General features: G+C 42.9%; 1 protein-coding gene and 1 long non-coding RNA gene across 4 annotated transcripts; one reads left to right on the top strand and one right to left on the bottom strand.

Moving 5' to 3' along the window:
* Positions 1-146: 146 nt before the first annotated feature.
* On the top strand, positions 147-8491 carry LOC131812404 (uncharacterized). Of its 2 annotated transcripts, XR_009346335.1 has the most exons (4): positions 152-236; positions 750-907; positions 2700-2800; positions 5040-8491. It is a non-coding gene; the product is annotated as an uncharacterized LOC131812404 (long non-coding RNA). The 2 variants fall into 2 exon arrangements; XR_009346334.1 differs by lacking the exon at positions 750-907 and having other exon boundaries at positions 147-236.
* LOC131812402 (bile acid-CoA:amino acid N-acyltransferase-like) lies at positions 5050-17148 on the bottom strand. Of its 2 annotated transcripts, XM_059141875.1 has the most exons (5): positions 16959-17148; positions 14052-14239; positions 12337-12852; positions 8908-9110; positions 5050-5646 (listed from the first exon to the last, which is right to left on the bottom strand). In XM_059141875.1, exons 3-5 carry the CDS (start codon positions 12800-12802, stop codon positions 5050-5052), a joined length of 1266 nt encoding a protein of 421 aa, XP_058997858.1. In that variant the 5' UTR covers positions 12803-12852; positions 14052-14239; positions 16959-17148. The 2 variants fall into 2 exon arrangements, with proteins under 2 accessions (XP_058997858.1, XP_058997860.1); XM_059141877.1 differs by lacking the exon at positions 14052-14239.
* Positions 17149-18084: the final 936 nt, after the last annotated feature.

Raw genomic sequence — 18084 nt, 5'->3', positions numbered from 1 at the left:
TCCTTCCTCTTACGTATGTTCCCAGTGATGGGACTGTGGGCCCTGCTGGGACAGGGTCAGAGCAGACTCTCGGGCCGGCAGCTGTACCTCTCAGTCCAAGTGTTTCACAACGGAATCTCAGGTTTCATCACAGGACTTTGGTTTCTAAGCACTTCCCTGACTCCTCCTCCCCACTGCTGGCTCTGGTCTCCTCGGGGATTTCCTCCTCTGAGTCTGTGGTCTCAGCGTCTAACACGGTAAGTCCCAAACGTCTGACGCAGTAAATCCGCACCAGGAGATTCTAACCAGAATAAGGTCCTGGGGTCTGTATGTTCAACAGGGGATTGCTAAGGCATAGCTGGGTTTTGAACTGCTCTTCCAAGGGACAGCGGAAACCCTCCTGATGCAAAAACGCCTCCTCGAGACCAGAACCTCTGAAACCTGCCTCACTGTTAATGCCCTCAGTCCAAGTCCATGGTCAAAATGCAGGAATGATCAGGTTTTCAGATTGTAGACTGCGCCTCCAGACTTGCTTGGGGGAGGGCACTGTGTCTTTTCATTACTGTACCTTTCATTTCTGTACCCGGGAGACCACCGGTCCCTGGAATCAGAGAGACCTAGATTGGAACCCGGACTCTTTAACTGGCCGTGTGATCTGACCTCAGGCAGATTGTTTTACTTCCCTTGGGCTTTGATTTCTCTCCTTCTTCTTCTTCTTCTTCTTTTTTTTTTTTTTTTTTTTTTTAAGATTTTACTTATTTATTTGGCAGAGAGAGAGAGACAGCAAGAAAGGGAACTCAAGCAGGGGAGGTGGCAGAGGAAGAACCAAGACTCCCTCGGAGCAGGAAGTCTGATGCAGGGCTTCATCCCAGAACCCCGGGATCATGACCCGAGCTGAAGGCAGATGCCTAACAACTGAGCCACCCAGGTGCCCCTGTGCTTTGACTTCTTAAATAAGAGTGATATATAAATGCACTGAAAGTGAAATATTAGCCTGGGGGGAAAGGACTGGTCTTGGAAGTCACGGGCAGATTGGAAGTACTGAGGAAAGAGAATGGTGTCTCAGCACACAGCTCTCATAGCAGGTGAGAGGTATCTTGGCAGAATAGCAAGGCTCCCAGCTGAGGGACTAATTCTCAAGATCAGGTCCCAGGGTGGGATCAGTGTCATTTTTATGAAGATTCTAAGAGCAGTGCAGGAAAGGGTGGGCAAGACAGGATGCTGTGGCACCCAGGTAATAAAGTGGGGGCAGGTTGGCAAAGAGTCAGATCTTTTCCACTCCGCTTGCCCAGAACAGAAAACATCGGGGAACCTAGCTGTCCATGGGCCCCTAAAGGCTATAGCATATGAGGAGTGGGGACACCAGGTAGTGAAGTGATGACTGCGTACAGAAGAGACTTGGGGAGTTATCAATAGCAGGCATGAACCATGCAGAAAGGACTGAAGTCCTCTCGGGCAGAAGGATATCTACCTGCAGTCTGCCTTCAGAACCACGACTGCGACATCAATTCTTCTGGCCTTCTGGCCTGTCCTGAAGGTTTGAGACCCTGCGATCACATAAGCCAATTCCTTAACATCAATCAATCTCTCTCCCTCTCTCTCCATGCACACCTTCTTAAGGTATATTTACTGGGCCTGGAAACGTAACCAACATAAGACAGATTAAGAGGTGAGAAGTACATAAAAGTTTTTAATGTAAGTTTCGTGTGGCACAGGAGCCCTCATGAGGAATGAGCCCCAAAGAAAAGCAAATACTTGCTTTTATATTAGCTTGAACAAAGAGAGAGACCATTGTGGAAAAGTAACTATGTGGGCAGTCAGAAGGAGGATAATCATTCGAACAAGGTCTATTTGTATAGAATTCTCTCAATCTCAGTTTCTGTCTTTGGTGGTAAGAATTTTACTTTCCTTCTGGTTGTGGGGAGGACACCTTCCGTCTGGGAGTTTCCTCCTGCTTTGAGGAGGGAAAAAGGAAGGGTCAGAGGGCCCTTCTTGTATCTGCCGTTTTAACTGCTGATTTTTGTTAAAGAGACATATTTTGGGGTGATGTATTCTGGTTGCCTTCAAAGGAGACAGAAGAAAAGCATGAAAATTAGTGCCTATGGAATGAAGACTATTCTAATGGGGGTAAATATGAATGCACTTGGGGTTCACTGGGCTTCCACACAGCTACAACACAATCAGTGGAAAACTGACTCCTCCTCAACGGTAGACCCAGGCATGGCCCTGATCATCTTTAGAAGCTAAAAAATTTCTCCCTAGTAAGAGTAAATATAGAACTTGTCGTGTCCCTAGATCTCCTAAGCCAAAAACAGCGAAAACAATGTATTAATGTATAGACCCAAATTTATTTCAAATTTCCAGAGACTGGAGATTAACAGGCCATTGGGGAAAATCTCAACACAGTGTAACAGAGAAAATTTAGGTCTGAGTCCCTGGGTTCTGATTCTAGCCCTGCTTTTAATTCATCGTGTAATTTTCTCTGCACCTCTACTACTCAGTACGAGAAGGCTGACATAGATCAGTACCCCCCAAAAAAGCCTGCCATTAAGTAGCACCTTTATGATTTAGCTATATCTGTGTCCTCTGGCCTATTTCTTGTAAGGCAAAGATGATCTTTACTAATGCCTCTCTGACAGCAGTGATGTTCTTAGTAATTGCTTTATTCTTCCTCAGAAGCTTTATTCCATTAAGTCTGGGTCCTGGGGCTTATCTTTCAGAAGAGTTCTGCCTAGAGAGAAGGTCTGAGCCTTGACCAAGGTGGGAATGGATTGTGAGAAGCTAGGAAAAAAAAAAGAAGAAGAAGAAGAAGAAAAGAAAAGTAAGAAACTGGAATCTATAGAAGAAGGTTTTGTCCTGCTTCCGGTTTAGAGTTGGGAAGTTAGAGTGAAACAGGACATCGTGTGCATAGGCAAAAGGAGATAGCGCATGCAAGTCTCCTTTTGCACTCCTAGCATGTGAAAGAGTTTAGCAAGCTCCCAGATTCTCATGGTGATGGGCATGGAAGGCAGCTGAGAGTTGAAGGTCAGCAAGTCTGCCCTGATTGTTGCAGCCACGTGCGAGCCGACCTTTTAGCAGAGGAGATGTGGTATATGCATCTGTCAGGGGCCTGACAGAAGACACAACTCACATTTAGAGAATGTGCAAGGACAGTAAAAGCCAAGTGGACCAAATGCAGAAGGTGAGAGTGGGTTTACCAGCTGGCCTGGACCATGCTATGAGTTAACCAGGTGCAGATACTTTATGGGTGCACACAAGAAGTCAACCCTGAAAAGCAGACCAGTTACATTTCCAAGAAGTCAGAGAAGCTGGCCAAGAATGGTTTTTTGATCTGCCTTCCTGTCAATATTTGTAGTAGTGATACAGAACAGAATATATGAAAAAAAATTTTTAAGACCTTCTTGGTTCTGAAAATCCACAAAATGTAAATCAAGGGATATAAAACATAAACATCATATCTCATAAACATCTGATTCTTCCTGAAGTCTGGAAGAGGAAACAAAAATAATTATACCCATTAAACCCACTATGTTAGCTATTATATAGCATATGGCATATATAACTAATGATGTAGCATCTAATCTATATAGTTATTATGTAGCATATACCATAGGCGGTATTAGCCATTGCAATTACATGATTATTAGAGTCAAAGAAGTGACTAGTCTGATTGACTGGGTGTGGGAAATGGAAAAACTTCTCTGAGTGAGAAAGGTGGGAGGCTAATAGCCTCGCTCATCCTGAATGGAATGATTTCACTCTAAACAGAGGGAGTATCAGAAAGCAGAGGAAAGAAAAGGAGTTTAGGCAGATACCGTGAAGCGCCTGTGTATTACTTCTGTCCCTCTAACTCTTTGTCGGCTCCCCCACCACACCTACAAAATCATTCAAAACACCCTTTTACTGGCTCTTCTTCACTTGATTATCTATCTTCCACATTGCAATTCAGTAGCTCAGGAATATGTGGATTGTGACTTGCCCGTTAGAGGAAATACGTCAAATTTGACCTTGGACAAAGTAATTTGGATCGTTCTACACCCAAGGTCATCAGACTATGCCCTGTAAACTAAATCTAGCCAACAGCCTGTTTTTCTACTGCCCACAAGCTACGCGTGGCTTTTACATTGGCCAATGCTTAGAAAAAAAAGAAAAAGAAAATTACTATTCTGTTACATGTAAAAATTATATGAAATGCAAATGTCAGTTTCCATAAATAAAGTTTAAATGGAACACAGCCATGAACATTCATTATGGCCTGTCTATGCTGCTTTGGTGTTTGAATGGCAGACCTCAACAACAGTGACAGAGACTTAATGGCCCACAAAGCCGAAAATATTTGCCATGTAGAACCTTAGAGAAATAGTTTGCCAGCCCATAAGGTATACAACCCACAGTATCATGGCTCCTTCCCTAAAGTGCAATTCTGGGAACCTCAGATTGTTTCTTTTTCAAATGCTATACATTTTGACACAAATATTACTTTATTCTCTTCTCTTAGCCTTTGTTAAATTATTGATTTTAGGTTGACTCAATCGCGTTACCCCCATAACAGTTTCCATATTGCCTCAAAATAAGAAATGTTTCTTAAGCTCTAGTTTTTCAATGGCAATGAAGTAACCATGAGCCATGAGCATATTTTCATATATGAGAAATCTAAACATATTTCATTTGAGTTTTAAGAAATCAACAAATATCAACACCTGATCCTACTCATGTCTGTTTTTAAAACCAGGGGATTCTGTCATTTATTTTGGTCATTTTTCCTTCCCCCAAGACAATTGCTGTAATAATAAACCAGAATATTTTAGGGCAGATAGAGCCCTAAATGTATTCTTTTTTCCTAAATGTACTTTTTAAAATATAAAACTCTCCATGTATGATATTGGATTAAACAGAAACCGTTCTCCCTTTCCAAAGTCAAGACATGAACATTGTCAGTCACCCTCCTGCTTTCTCTTAGTATAACGTACCACAATAAGAAATCAAAGATGTTGCTCTATGAAAATCAAATGAAGTATTGATTGATTGATCACGTGAAGTATTGCTGCTCTGTTCCTCAGGAATATCTTCTCAGAGTTGACTGGTCACAACTGGAACAAGATGCTTCCTGAGAAACTTCTGGATCTCCTTCCAAGAATGCTCCTGGGCAGCGGCATGTAGGGTCACCTCTCCACCCCAGTGAATGGACAGGTGGAGGCTGGAGATCTTTGAAGCACAGCACAGTGGGGAATAGGGAGGCTCTAACAGGTGGCCTGCCCCAGGGTAAGATAGCAGGGTCCAGTTGTTCTTCCCGTATCTGCTCAGCTGTTGGGTGGCTTGCTCAGCATACACTTTGCTGTTGAGATTCTTATCATCTTCTCCCACAATGAAAAGGAAATGTCCCTGGGCCTTTTCAATGGGGAGAAGAGACGTCTCACTGGCTTCACGTCTAGCTTCCTCAAAGCTGTGCTGGAACTCTGCTAACCCCAAGGCATTGATGGACAGCGATTGTGGAGAGATGGCTAAGGGCTTACTTATCTGACCATGATATACCTGTGGAATGCTCAATATGAAGTTGGGCCCATTAATAAGCACAGTAGCTGTGACTTGTTTTAGGTGTATAGCCATGGAGAGTCCAATCTCTGCACCTTTGCTTATGGAAACTATGCCAATGCCTGGGCCGAGGACCTAAAAATAATGGAAATGAGATGTTGATTCTGTCTACCATTTAGCAAAATGCTACCACCTCAAATAACCAAAGAACTTGAACAACCAGTAGGAACCAAGCAAGGACTAACCCCACCCACATGCCCAGTTCTAGAGTTCTGGAATACATGATGAACGTTCAAAGGAAATACTCCTTCAAAAACATATCAGGCCTTCCAAATTAAATACTATGGATTCAGCGTGGTGTTAGGCACTGAGTTTAAAATGCCCTAAAGAAATACCAATGTAGTAGGAAAAAGAAGAAAAAGGCCCGTAACTCATGTGAATAACAGAAGTCAAGTTACAGTTGATCGGTCAACACCGTTGTACCAATTCTAGGGTCTCTAGAAGTCCAGAGGAAAGGGTACTCTATAGGAAAAGACTGAGAAAAAAGATGAGTTTAGTAGAACAGAGAATGGAAACGTGAGCAGAGGATTCTAGCTCTGCCGTGGTTGCCCTGGAAGGTTTCTCCTTTAGAGAAAGGTTTCATAAAGGAAGCCTGGCTCAGCTTCCTCTTCCGCCTTCAGTCATCAAGCAGGCATTTTTAAAAAAAGATTTATTTCTTTGGCAGAGACAGAGAGAAAGAGCATACACAAGCAGGCAGAGAAGTAGGCAGAGGGAGAGAGAGAAGCAGATTTCTCTGCTGAGCAGGAACGCCTGATGGGCTCAATCCTGGGACCCTGGGATCATGACCTAAGATCATGACTCAATGACTGAGCCACCCAGGTGCCCCTAAGCAAGCGAGTTTAGATTGTCCCACCCTGTACTAACCGCCGGAGGACACAGAGGGGAAAAAAGGCGTAAGTCATCTTTTATCATCAAGGAACTCACTGCCCGATGGAGAGACAGGAGGGAAAAAAACAGACAATTAGAGTAGCTTACAAATTCTGCGATATAAGAATGCACATAGGCAAGGCTGCCAACCCAGATTACCAGGGAATAAAGCAGGATCAGGGAAAGATTCTCAGAGGAAATGGGCTACAATTTGGACCTTTATACAAAAAAAAAGTCAGGCGGGGGCGACAAACAAGAAGGGAAGTTATTGTATGCTGTGTAGTGGACACCAATAAGAACTATTCTCTTTTTCTTTTATGGGGCATGTATATTGCCCCAGGGGGTAGATTCTGATGGATCTGAACCTATTCCCCTATGCAATATATATATATTTTTTCAGCCTCTTTGGAAGGCCAATACATTCTACCTGAGGTCCTATCCTGTATATTAAGAGGGGTGACCGGAATCATCTCCTTTTGAATTAAAAAGACCTTTCAAGCTCTGAAGTTCCACGTCTTAATATGAAAGATACAGAGTCACAGTTACTGCAATGAAAGGTGAGAACTCAGAATGGATTTGGCCAGGGAAGACAGAGTAAAAGGAAGTACAACACAGATCAACAACAACAACAACAAGTGACTCAGTTGTGTGCAGACATTTGGCAGAACACCAGCTCTTGTTATAACTTCTGCCACCAAATTTGGGATCAGGGAATTTAGAATGCTTAGAAGACACTTAAAATCAACAGATGGAGAAATAAGATCTATAAGGAATTGAAAGGTGGGTGGTCTCTCTTCTCACAGAAGAGAGAGCATGAAGCAGGCTTAGTGGAAGTAGTAAGAGCCTAGGAGAGAAATCTGGTTTCCAAGTCTCATTAGTCATTGACTAACTTTGGGAAGTCATTAGTCATTGGCTGACTTTGGGAAGAACGCTGAGGGAAAAGTCATGCAGCAAGTATAAGGGAAAGCAGGCTAAGGAAGTGAACAGCAGAATCACGGAACCTCATTTCTCATCTAAGCCAAGCAGAAAACGCAGCACAATATAGCTATTTAAAAATTCAATGCATCAGTAGATTGTTAGTGATTATTGCTCATCTTATTACTGTAATTCTGATCATATTTTGGATGATCCTTTATATGAAATAGGGTGTGGTACAGAGACTTAATTTTACTTGGATCAGTTCTTTTATTTTTTGGACTTTATTTATTTATTTGTTTGGGGGGGGGCATAAGCATGAACAAGGGAAGTGCTGAGCAGGGAGTCCGATGTGGGACTCCACTCTACAACCCCGGGGTCATGATCTGAGCTGAAGGCAGACATTTAACCAACTGAGCTACCCAGATACCCATAGAGCAATTTTTTTGTTTTAAAGGTTTTATTTATTTGACAGAGACGGAACACAGCAGGGGGAGTGGGAGAAGCAGGCTTCCCATAAGCAGGGATCCCAATGTGGGGCTAGATCCCAGGACCCTGGGACCCTCTGGGGTCATGAGCGGGGCTGAAGACAGATGCTTAAGCAGCTGAGGCACCCAGGCATCCAAGACGCAATGGCTTTAGATTCAGATGGAACTGAGTTGCATTTCTGTCTCTACCCCATCCGGTTGTGGGAATTTGGACAAGCTTCTAACCCTTTCTAACCCTGAATCTCTTCATCTATTAAATACTATGGTGGTGATGCTATTTCGAAAGGTTCTTGTGAGAAGTAAAGGGGATAATACAAGTGAAGAGCTTACTAGAGTAATTAGCAATACACATCCTCAATAAATGTAATTCTTATTATTATCACCTTCTCTGATTATTATTATAGTCACCAGACTGTACAAGACAGATAATCTTCCTTTGAGGAGTGAGTCTGATTTTTAGCTATTGGAGAGGACTTAATTATAATGCTGTAGGACTTCCCAATCCATACCTTCTTTAAGTTCTAAAATGTGCTTTTCCTGCTATATTAGGGTTGCTGCATATTATCCCTTGTTAATTGCTGATATTTTTTTCTTAGTGAGAATTGCTCAGGGCACCTGGGCAAATAAATAAAAACTTTAAAATAATTAAATGAAGCCATTCCATCATGGACACAGGCTAATTTCCCATTTTGTCTTTCTGAGCAAAAGACATTGGGTGGGAAAGAAATCATGTGAATAAGATGGCTATGTCATAGAACTTCCAGTTCACTGAGGAGAATCATACTTGGAAGTTACGGGAAGCCACAGGGTGTAATGGTTATTTGAAAACAGGGACTAAGAGGCACCTGGGTGGCTCAGTCGTTAAGCGACTGTCTTTGGCTTGGGTCATGGTTCCAGAGTCCAGGGATCGGGCCGTATTGGGCTCCCTGCTTGGCAGGAAGCCTGCTTCTCCCTCTCCCACTCCCCCTGCTTCTGTTCCCTAACTCGCTGTGTCTCTCTCTGTCAAAAAAATAAACACAATCTTTAAAACAAACAAACAAGGACTAAAAGAAAAGGCAAAAATTACCTTAGGATGTCTCAGGAGAAAGTTGACAGCTTCCTCAAAATAATCTAATTCTGTCTTTTCTGGTTGGGCAGGCAAATCTTCATAGTTAAAGTAAGCCAAGGCCAAGGAGGCAAAGCCACGACTGGCCAGGAGACTGGCCCGGTACTCAATCAGCCCACCAATACCACCAAACAAGTCAATTATCCCTGGGAAACGGCCCTCTCCTGAGAAACAAAAAACAAAACAAAGCTGAGGTTAAGGGGAAGGGAAGGAAATGAGAAGAAAAATACGACAACACAAAGAAATGCATCACAAATTCTGGAATTGAAGCATAAATTTTCAGTAGAATCCCCAAGTTTTCAGCTTTGTATCTGGGGCAGAACTAAAGCTGATTGAATACATTAATGGAACATAGTATCAGGAAGGCTGATTGGGAGCCATGTTCACTGACAAGTTTAATCTCTGTAGCCAAGGGGTCCTGAGGACTCACAGTGGTTCATTTCTGTAGTATTGGAGTACAGAAAGCCATTGAAATTAGGCAAGCACTTTTTAACCTATGAAAAGGTACACAATTGGGCTTTAGGAAATCAGTGAAGGTCCTGAAATTATATGCAAAATATAGGTTTAAGTGGGTCTTTCTTTCTTTTCTTTTCTTTTCTTTTTTTTTTTTTAAGAGAGAAAGCATGCAAGCTGGGATGGGGTGGCACGGGGGAGGGGCAGAGGGAAAGGGAGAACTCTTAAGCAGCCTCCGTGCTCAGCAGGGAGCCTAACAGGGGTCTCAGTCTCAGGATCCTGAGATATGACCTGAGCCGAAACCAAGAGTAGGACGATTAACCAACTGAGCCACTCAGGGACCCCTATGTGTGCATTTTACTAATGAAAGCCTCTACAGATTTAATTGAGTTCTCAAAGTATATATAACTCAAAATATATGACTTCAAAGAAAGCTATTGAAATGACTGTTAGCTAAAATCTGGACTTCACACTGCTCTATTCCACTCATCTGACAACAGCGACAAAATCTTACAGTCAAGCAGGTGTAAATGGTAAGACCTTCCATGTGACAACAATCTGTTTATTCCCTGAAACTTAACACTGGTAAAGAGTAGGGATGGTCAGAGTGTCATTCTACACACGCTCTGTGTAGGCAGCTAGTTTTCTAAATAAAGCAAAAACAAATTTATGATGCACTTCTTGGAGGCACTCTAGTCTCCAGTAAGTGATTTTAACGGAGGTAGACTTGTCCCATCTATGGAGGCATCTGGCTGGCTAAGTCAGTAGCGCATGTGACTCTTGATCTTGGGGTTGAGTTCAAGCCCCATGTTAGTACTTAAAGAGATAAGTAAGTGAGATGTTACTTAAAAATAAAAATGTTTTTTAAAAAGTGTGACTTGATTTAAAGGATATTGGGAGTTTTCAAAACAAAACATTGCTATGTTTTCTCATCTTGAGAAAGGGAGCAATAAAATGGTACTAAATATATCTTCGCTTTAAAATACCACTTCAAGGAACGCCTGGGTGACTCAATTGCTTAAGCGACTGTTTTCGGCTCAGGTCATGATCCCAGGGTCCTGGCATCGAGCCCCATGTCAGGCTCCTTGCTTGGCAGGGAGCCTGCTTCTCCCTCTCCCTCTGCCTGCTACTCTGCCTGCTTGTGCTCTCTCTCTCTCCTCTCCTCTGTCAAATAAACAAATAAAATAAAATACATTTTTAAAAATACTGCTTCAATAAATGAATAAAGTTGCTTTTCATCTCCTGATTGCCAGGAGGAGGGAGGACTTAAGAGTAACGAGCCTCGGGGCGCCTGGGTGGCTCAGTGGGTTGAGCCGCTGCCTTCGGCTCGGGTCATGGTCTCAGAGTCCTGGGATCGAGTCCCGCATCGGGCTCTCTGCTCGGCGGGGAGCCTGCTTCCCTCTCTCTCTCTGCCTGCCTCTCCGACTACTTGTGATTTCTCTCTGTCAAATAAATAAATAAAATCTTTAAAAAAAAAAAAAAGAGTAACGAGCCTCTGATCATGGAAGAATGTTGTAGTTGAGAATTGTTTTGAGCCCTGACTCAATCCTCTTTTCGCCCCACACAGTTCAATGCTCTTTTGTATCTATCCCCACAGAACAAGCAGGACACACAGAACATGCAGTATCCTCGAGGATTCACCAAAAGTACCCTCTAACCCAGCACATCACCCAGGTGATGGGGATATCACTGATATGTAGATTTTTAACTGAGGTGGAATAGGAGAGGCACAGACATTTGTGCCACTTACTTTCCCATCCCTACACACAATGATGGTGTCTCTATGCTAATTACTAGGTGTACAAATACTGAGATTTATGACTGTACGTGTCAGGATGATTGTAGAAAGGGAAGCTTTTTATTTTTTTTTTTAAAGATTTTATTTATTTATTTTCAGACAGAGATCACAAGTAGGCAGAGAGGCAGGCAGAGAGAGAGGAAGGGAAGCAGGCTCCTGCCTAGCAGAGGGCCTGATGCGGGGCTTGATCCCAGGACCCTGAGATCATGATCTGAGCCGAAGGCAGAGGCCTTAATCTACTGAGCCACCCAGCCACCCCGAAAGGGAAGCTTTTATTCCTTCTACATCATCTATAACTCTATGCTGTCAAGAACCACCTTGAACACTTCAGGCTTCCTTTACCAATCTCACTTCTACATGTTTCTGTTTCTGAAAGCAGAGAGAGAGGCAGTACATTCTGATGATACGATGGCTGTGTCCCAGATAGAAGCTCATGCTTAAAGAAGGGGCTCTCAGACACACCTGAGACCCGGACCTGTCGAGGGCTACTTCTGGGAAATTGACTTTGCTTCACTCAGTCCCACAATAAAACCTGAGAAATGTACCAGTACACGTTTTGAACCACTTACTGGTATGTGGAAATCACTGCGGGAAACTGACTTTTCTGGTAGGGACCATGTTGTGTATCTGCAGATGTATGGAATGTCCTATAAATACGCAATATTTATGGAACTAGAGAGTATAGAGTCTCTTTGCATCCTCTATATTTGTTGCAACATTTCAGTCCGTTGTATCACCAGCTTATTTGATTCAATGACCTACACCTAAGTTGAAACTCAGGCAAGACAGAACTCCCAAAAGAAGCTGGGACACAATCAATATCAGGAGGTGAATCTTCAGGGAGTTGCCTTTAACACAGATGGATTTCACATAAATCCAAAGCTATGAAGACCCATAATTCAGGGACTCCATAAACTACATATAGTCATATCCTTAGACAAACTCCAGAACTGTTGAGATCCAACTTGAGTTGGAATGTGGCCTCACCATATTCTTGTTCTGACCCAGAGTTAGCCCTGATTCTAAGGCTGGAAAGGACTATACTATATACTATCCATATGCAAGTTAAACCTCTAGAAGGATTAGGCACTGGAAAGAGGGAGCACAAGGATGACAGTAACCAGGTTAATTTTACTCACCAGGAGGGAGGAAGAGGGTTCCCCGAAGAGGGCCTTCCCGAACTTGGATCCGTTTGACACCAGGTGCTACATACCACCTCTCCAAAGTCAGGCTGACTTTTGGAGCAGTGGTGGCGATGTCGGATAATTGCAAATTTGAATCATAAAGTTTTATTTGGACCAGGAAGGGGCTATTCACCACATCTTTTTTCATCAATTTCATTAAAAGTTTTTCAGGTTTCAGGGACCAGAAGAGACCCATAGGGTGGACTCCGATGTAGTCACCTCCCAGCGAAGGGGCCTGCTGCAGGTCTACCTCCCCAGCTTCATTGGCCTTATAGTAGGCTTGAGAATGAAACAGGTTCCCCTTCTCATCTGCCAGGGAGGCCTGAAGAATCACTACTTGAAAGGGAGACAGGCCAGTAGCACGAATGTGCACGGGTTCATCAACAAGCGCACTTGCAGGGGTAGCTGTCAGCTGAATCATTGTCACAATGAGGCACCTGGGATGATTCTCAGTAACGTTTGTAGTAAGACCTGGATGTAAAAAAATATATACATGGGAAAATTAAATAAGACAGTGATAAGATTAAGGAAAGGTGAACTGGACCAGGAACCTGGCTGCTTGGGATTCAGCTCTAAAAATATCCTGATATAGGGGCGTCTCGGTGGCTCAGTCCTTAGATGTCTGCCTTCAGCTGGGGTCGTCATCCCAGGGTCCTGGGATCAAGCCCTGCATCAAACTCCCTGCTCAGTAGGGAGCCTGCTTCTCCCCCGCCCCCCAATCTCCCTGCTTGTGCTCTCTCTCTTTCTGTCAAATAAACAAATACAGGGGCCCCTAGGTGGCTCAGTGGGTTAAAGCCTCTGCCTTCAGCTCAGGTCGTGATCCCAGGGTCCTGGGATCGAGCCCCGCATCGGACTCTCTGCTCAGTAGGGTGCCTGCTTTCCCCTCTCTCTCTGCCTGCCTCTCTGCTTACTTGTGATCTCTCTCAAAATAAACAAACAAATAAATAAACAAACAAGTAAATACAAATAAATAAACAAACAAACAAGTAAATACAAACAAATAAATAAACAAACAAACAAGTAAATACAATAAAATAAATAAATAATAAATAAAAATATCCTGATATTATCTGCAAGTGCAAGATACCGGAGAGCTTTTAGCAAATATGTGGAAGACATAAAACAAGTAGATGCCTTTTATAGTAATTATGAACCAGAGTGGAGGAAGCAACAGCCAAATAGGCACAAATGATATCAGCACATCCAAGGACGATCTCACAATTGGCCATCCAGAGCCCTTGAAAAGTTAGATGCAGTAGAGGACAAGAGTGAGATGTGCGGCTGAAAATTGGGTTTGTTGGGGTGCCTGCGTGACTCCATCGGTTAAAGTTCTGAGTCTTGATTTCAACTCAGGTCATATTCGTAGGGTCCTGGGATTGAGCCCCATGTCGGGCTCCCTGCTCAGCACAGAGTCTGCTTGTCCCTCGCCCTCTGCTCACCTCACTTGCAGTCTCTTCCTCACTCTCTCAAATAATTAAATAAATAAATACGCTTCTTAAAGAAAAAAGAAAAGAGGGGATTTGTTAAACATCTACATATATGGAGCTGGTGACTCTGCTACTAAGAGAGCATGAAAACCAGACAAATCTTCCCAAAAGAATGAGGACAAACTCTTTGAGGAGAACAAGGAGGTTGACGTACGTGTTACTCCCTAAAGAAAAAATACTCACAGCTTCGTAGTTAGACTTCTCCAGGCATAAGCAAAACCAGATGCTGACAGAACCTTCAGGTACAGAAAAATTTGCTAAGCTTTTCATAATCTTTGTCTTAAAGATTAAGGAATGCCTTTCCCCTTCGGGTTAGTGTGAAGAAAGTCACAAAAATGGCCATTGTTTCCATTCTAATAACCTAAACTTACCTAGATAAAGACAAAATGAAATTTTTTTTTTCTTAAACTCATTAGATTGCCAAGAATCTAAATGAATTAAATTCCAGTGAGTGATAGGTTCCTCCTACGAGAGAGGAAACTTTCTCTTCTACAGAGTGATTTCATCTATGATAAAACAGCAAAAAAGAATCCCCCATAAAGAAAAATGAGGAGAAATGAACAGAACATTTAATGCAATTTTAATGGATGTGTGCAGGCTGTTTTGATAGATTAGAATTCTGAGAGATCCTAGCCAGAGTCCTTCTCCAAGGACTTGGAGATTTGGCCACATACTCTAGGACAATACATCAAAGAAAGCTAGCAGAGGCATGAACAGGGAGAAATCTGTCAGAGGCATTGCAAGTCTTTCGTATAAAGCAAAGCAGCTAACTTCCAAAGGAAGGGGGAGATAGCCAAATAGATTTCCCTGGAAAGCCAGAAGTGGGACTACAGAGCAAAGAAATTTCCTTAGTGATCCTTTTTCTAGAAGAATTCTAAACCAGAGAGAAATATCCTACAGTTAGAAAAGCTAGCAACATGGCCATAAAAAGCCAAAGATATCTCAAGAAGTTCACCAATGCTTAGCCCGCAGTTTCTTCTAATGAGGAAGGCCTAATCCCATACCCAGAAATATCTGAAGGCAGTGGTGCCCCGACTCAGGTGGGGCACCTGGGTGGCTCAGTGGGTTAAAGCCTCTGCCTTCGGCTCAGATCATGATCTCAGGGTCCTGGGATTGAGCCCAGCCTCCCCTTCTCTCTCTGCCTGCTTGTGATCTCTGTCTGTCAAATAAATAAAATCTTTAAAAAAAAAAAAGCAGCAGCAAGCCCAGACCCAGGTCAACCACAGGTCAGATGGGTTCAGCCTTTAATTCTTTTTTTTTTTAAATTTTTTTAATTTTTTAAGATTTTATTTATTTATTTGACAGACAGTTCACAAGTAGGCAGAGAGGCAGGCAGAGAGAGAGGAGGAAGCAGGCTCCCCACTGAGCAGAGAGCTCAATGCTAGGGTGATCCCAGGACCCTGGGATCACTACCTGAGCTGAAGGCAGACACTTTAACCCACTGAGCCACCCAGGTGCCCCTCAGCCTTTAATTCTAACATCCTGACACTGTAGGGCTTTGCTCTTTTCTTGAGGTAAATATTACTTATTCTGGTCACTTCTTTTATATGAAATATCTGGAGTATGATTGTAAATATTATAAGACAGAAGAGAATCAAGAAAATTGATCCATGATGATGATGAGAGCAAACAGTCCATAACAAGAGGCACAGAAATAGCCAAGAGAGTGGAATGATTAGAAAGGAACTTTGTTGTGGTGTTTTTTTATTCGTTTTTTGGGGGGTAGGGGTGGGGGGATAGAAGACAAAGAGAGCACCCTTTCCCTTGTCTGTGTCTCTCTGTCTCTCAAATAAATGAAATCTTTAAAAAAAAAATGTCTTTAATATGTAAACACACATACTCATGTGTGTATTTAAATGCACTTAAAAGACTTTAAAATAAAAATAATAATGTCCGCTCGCCTCCCGCTCGCCTCCCGCCCGCGGAGCTGAGCTGCGAAGCGGGCCGGGCTGGCGCAGAGAGCACGTCCCCCAACGGGCACGGGCGCAGACGCGCGCGTTCCTGGGGCTCCGCGGTCAGGTGGGTGTCCCTGCGGGGTCAGGCCTGCTGCTTCTAGCTCGCTGCCAGAGAATCTTCCTCGCAATTACTGCAGTTGACTGCATCTTTTCTCCTAGTCTTTTCCCTAAGATGAAGACAAAGAAGTAATAATTCCTACAAAAGAGAGAAGAGCAATATCTTAAAGTTATCTCTGCCATCTGGTCCTTTGGTCGGACGGCCGCCTCCACGAACAAAATGTCTTTAAGATTCCCTGGCTCGTTTGGAAAGACTAACAACATTAAGAAAAATTAACGAACCTCAAGAACGGTCTGGTTACCTGAGGTCAACCACTATCAGAAAGCAGATGATCCTTCTAATATATCATCAAAGGGACAATAGTGGCCTAATGCTATGTCACAATGCCTGTGTCATTCACTTCACTTCATCTCATCACTAGGCATTTTATCCTCTCACATCAAAAGAAGAAGGGTTCAACGAATAAACAAAGAGAAAAATTGTCCTACCCCGAACACAAAGTCTCGGATTTACACAACTCTGAACAGACCTAGTTACTTAACAACCGCTAAAGTGAATTAAAAAAAATAAATAAATGCGGACATATGTTAAAAATAATAATAATAATAATAATGTCTTCTGGGGTTTAAAGAACACATAGAAATATAACAACAAAAAGGTGGGAATGCAGTTAATAGAATTATATTAAGATTATTATCTTATTATTATTATTTTTTAAAGATTTTATTTATTTATTTATTTGACAGAGAGACACCACAAGTAGGCAGAGAGGCAGGCAGAGAGAGAGAGAGGAGGAAACAGGCTCCCTGCTGAGCAGAGAGCCCGATGCGGGACTCAATCCCAGGACCCCAAGACCATGACCTGAGCTGAAGGCAGCGGCTCAACCCACTGAGCCACCCAGGTGCCCCTATCTTATTATTTTTCAAGCAGTACAAGAATATTTGCAGGCAGACTAACAATTTAAAGGCACTATAGGAGCTCAGCCCACGAAGACAGAGAAAGCTGAGCAGCTTAGGTGTTAGAGTAGCTGATGAAAGCAGCAAGCTGAAAACAAGAGTCAAGCTTTTAATCACTTACTGTGAGGGAGAAAGTGCCTGATCAAGATAAGGATGAAGGGTCTGAAGTCGGCAGGTCAGCCAGATGTGGGAGCCCCAAACCAAGGATCCAGCAGTTCTGAAGTCAGGGTAGAGTGAGGGGAAGGGCTGGAAGTAGAAAAGAACTGGTTGCTGAATGAGAGTAAATGAAAATGTTTTCCAGCCTTCTTGCATAAAGAGAGGCCTCAGCACACATAACTGAAGACTTTGGACCTTGAACGAAGGTCTGATGATAAACAGATCTACCATGAAGGATCCTGGGCAGGAAAGGCAAATATGAGGGTCCAACCAGCCTGTGTGACTAGTGACTAGGGAGACCAGTAAGTACCAAGTGTCCAGAGTCCTTGCCTCCAACTTTTTTCAGAGATTGACATGCACTGGTTGTACCCCAAGTCTTGTGCTGGAAGAGCAGCATTCCACCATGATACCTGACAATTAAAGCCTTTGTAATTGCCTATGGTCAGTTCTGGAAAATCACACATGAGTTTTTAACCAAGAGCTAGACTTCTCAGGTACCTATTATATTCTCTAGAATAACACACACACACACACAAAATATTTGAGTAACCCCAAAAGAAACAGGTGTTCCAGTTACTAGGCTGTGTAATAAACCCCTCAAAAACTTAAAGGTGTACAACAGCTGTTTATTGTGCTCCTATGTTCTGCAGGACACCAGGACACCAGGACACCAGGCAAAGGCTCAGTGAGATCAGCCATCAGTTGCAAAGACAAAAAGCTTTTGGAGACTACTAAACCAGTTCTCACAATTGTGTAAGAGTGAAGGAAGCTGAAAGAAAGATGACTGCCAATCGATAATTTAGGCAAGTTCAAATCTGGAACTGCTATTTGCTATACTATGTGTAAATCCTCCTGCATTTTTAGAGAGAGGACACTGCCTGGTAAGAGTAGGGATGAGAATGAATATGACAGCTGAATTATTCCAGATTAAGAAGGGAAATAGAGTGGTAGTTGAAGTATGGGCCAAGAGTTTGCTTTGTGGCCCACCTCACATTCCTCGAGAACTCTACTTTGCATTAAGAACTCAAAAGCAAGTAGTGTACTTTGAGGGGTTTCCAGGAAACATAAGCACCGAGGAACAATGGGAAGTA

The sequence above is a fragment of the Mustela lutreola genome, chromosome 12 (assembly GCF_030435805.1).
Source record: "Mustela lutreola isolate mMusLut2 chromosome 12, mMusLut2.pri, whole genome shotgun sequence".
Taxonomy (NCBI): Eukaryota; Metazoa; Chordata; class Mammalia; order Carnivora; family Mustelidae; genus Mustela; species Mustela lutreola.
The sequence above is the reverse complement of the archived record's forward strand: the minus strand, read 5'-3'. Positions and strand labels throughout refer to the sequence as shown.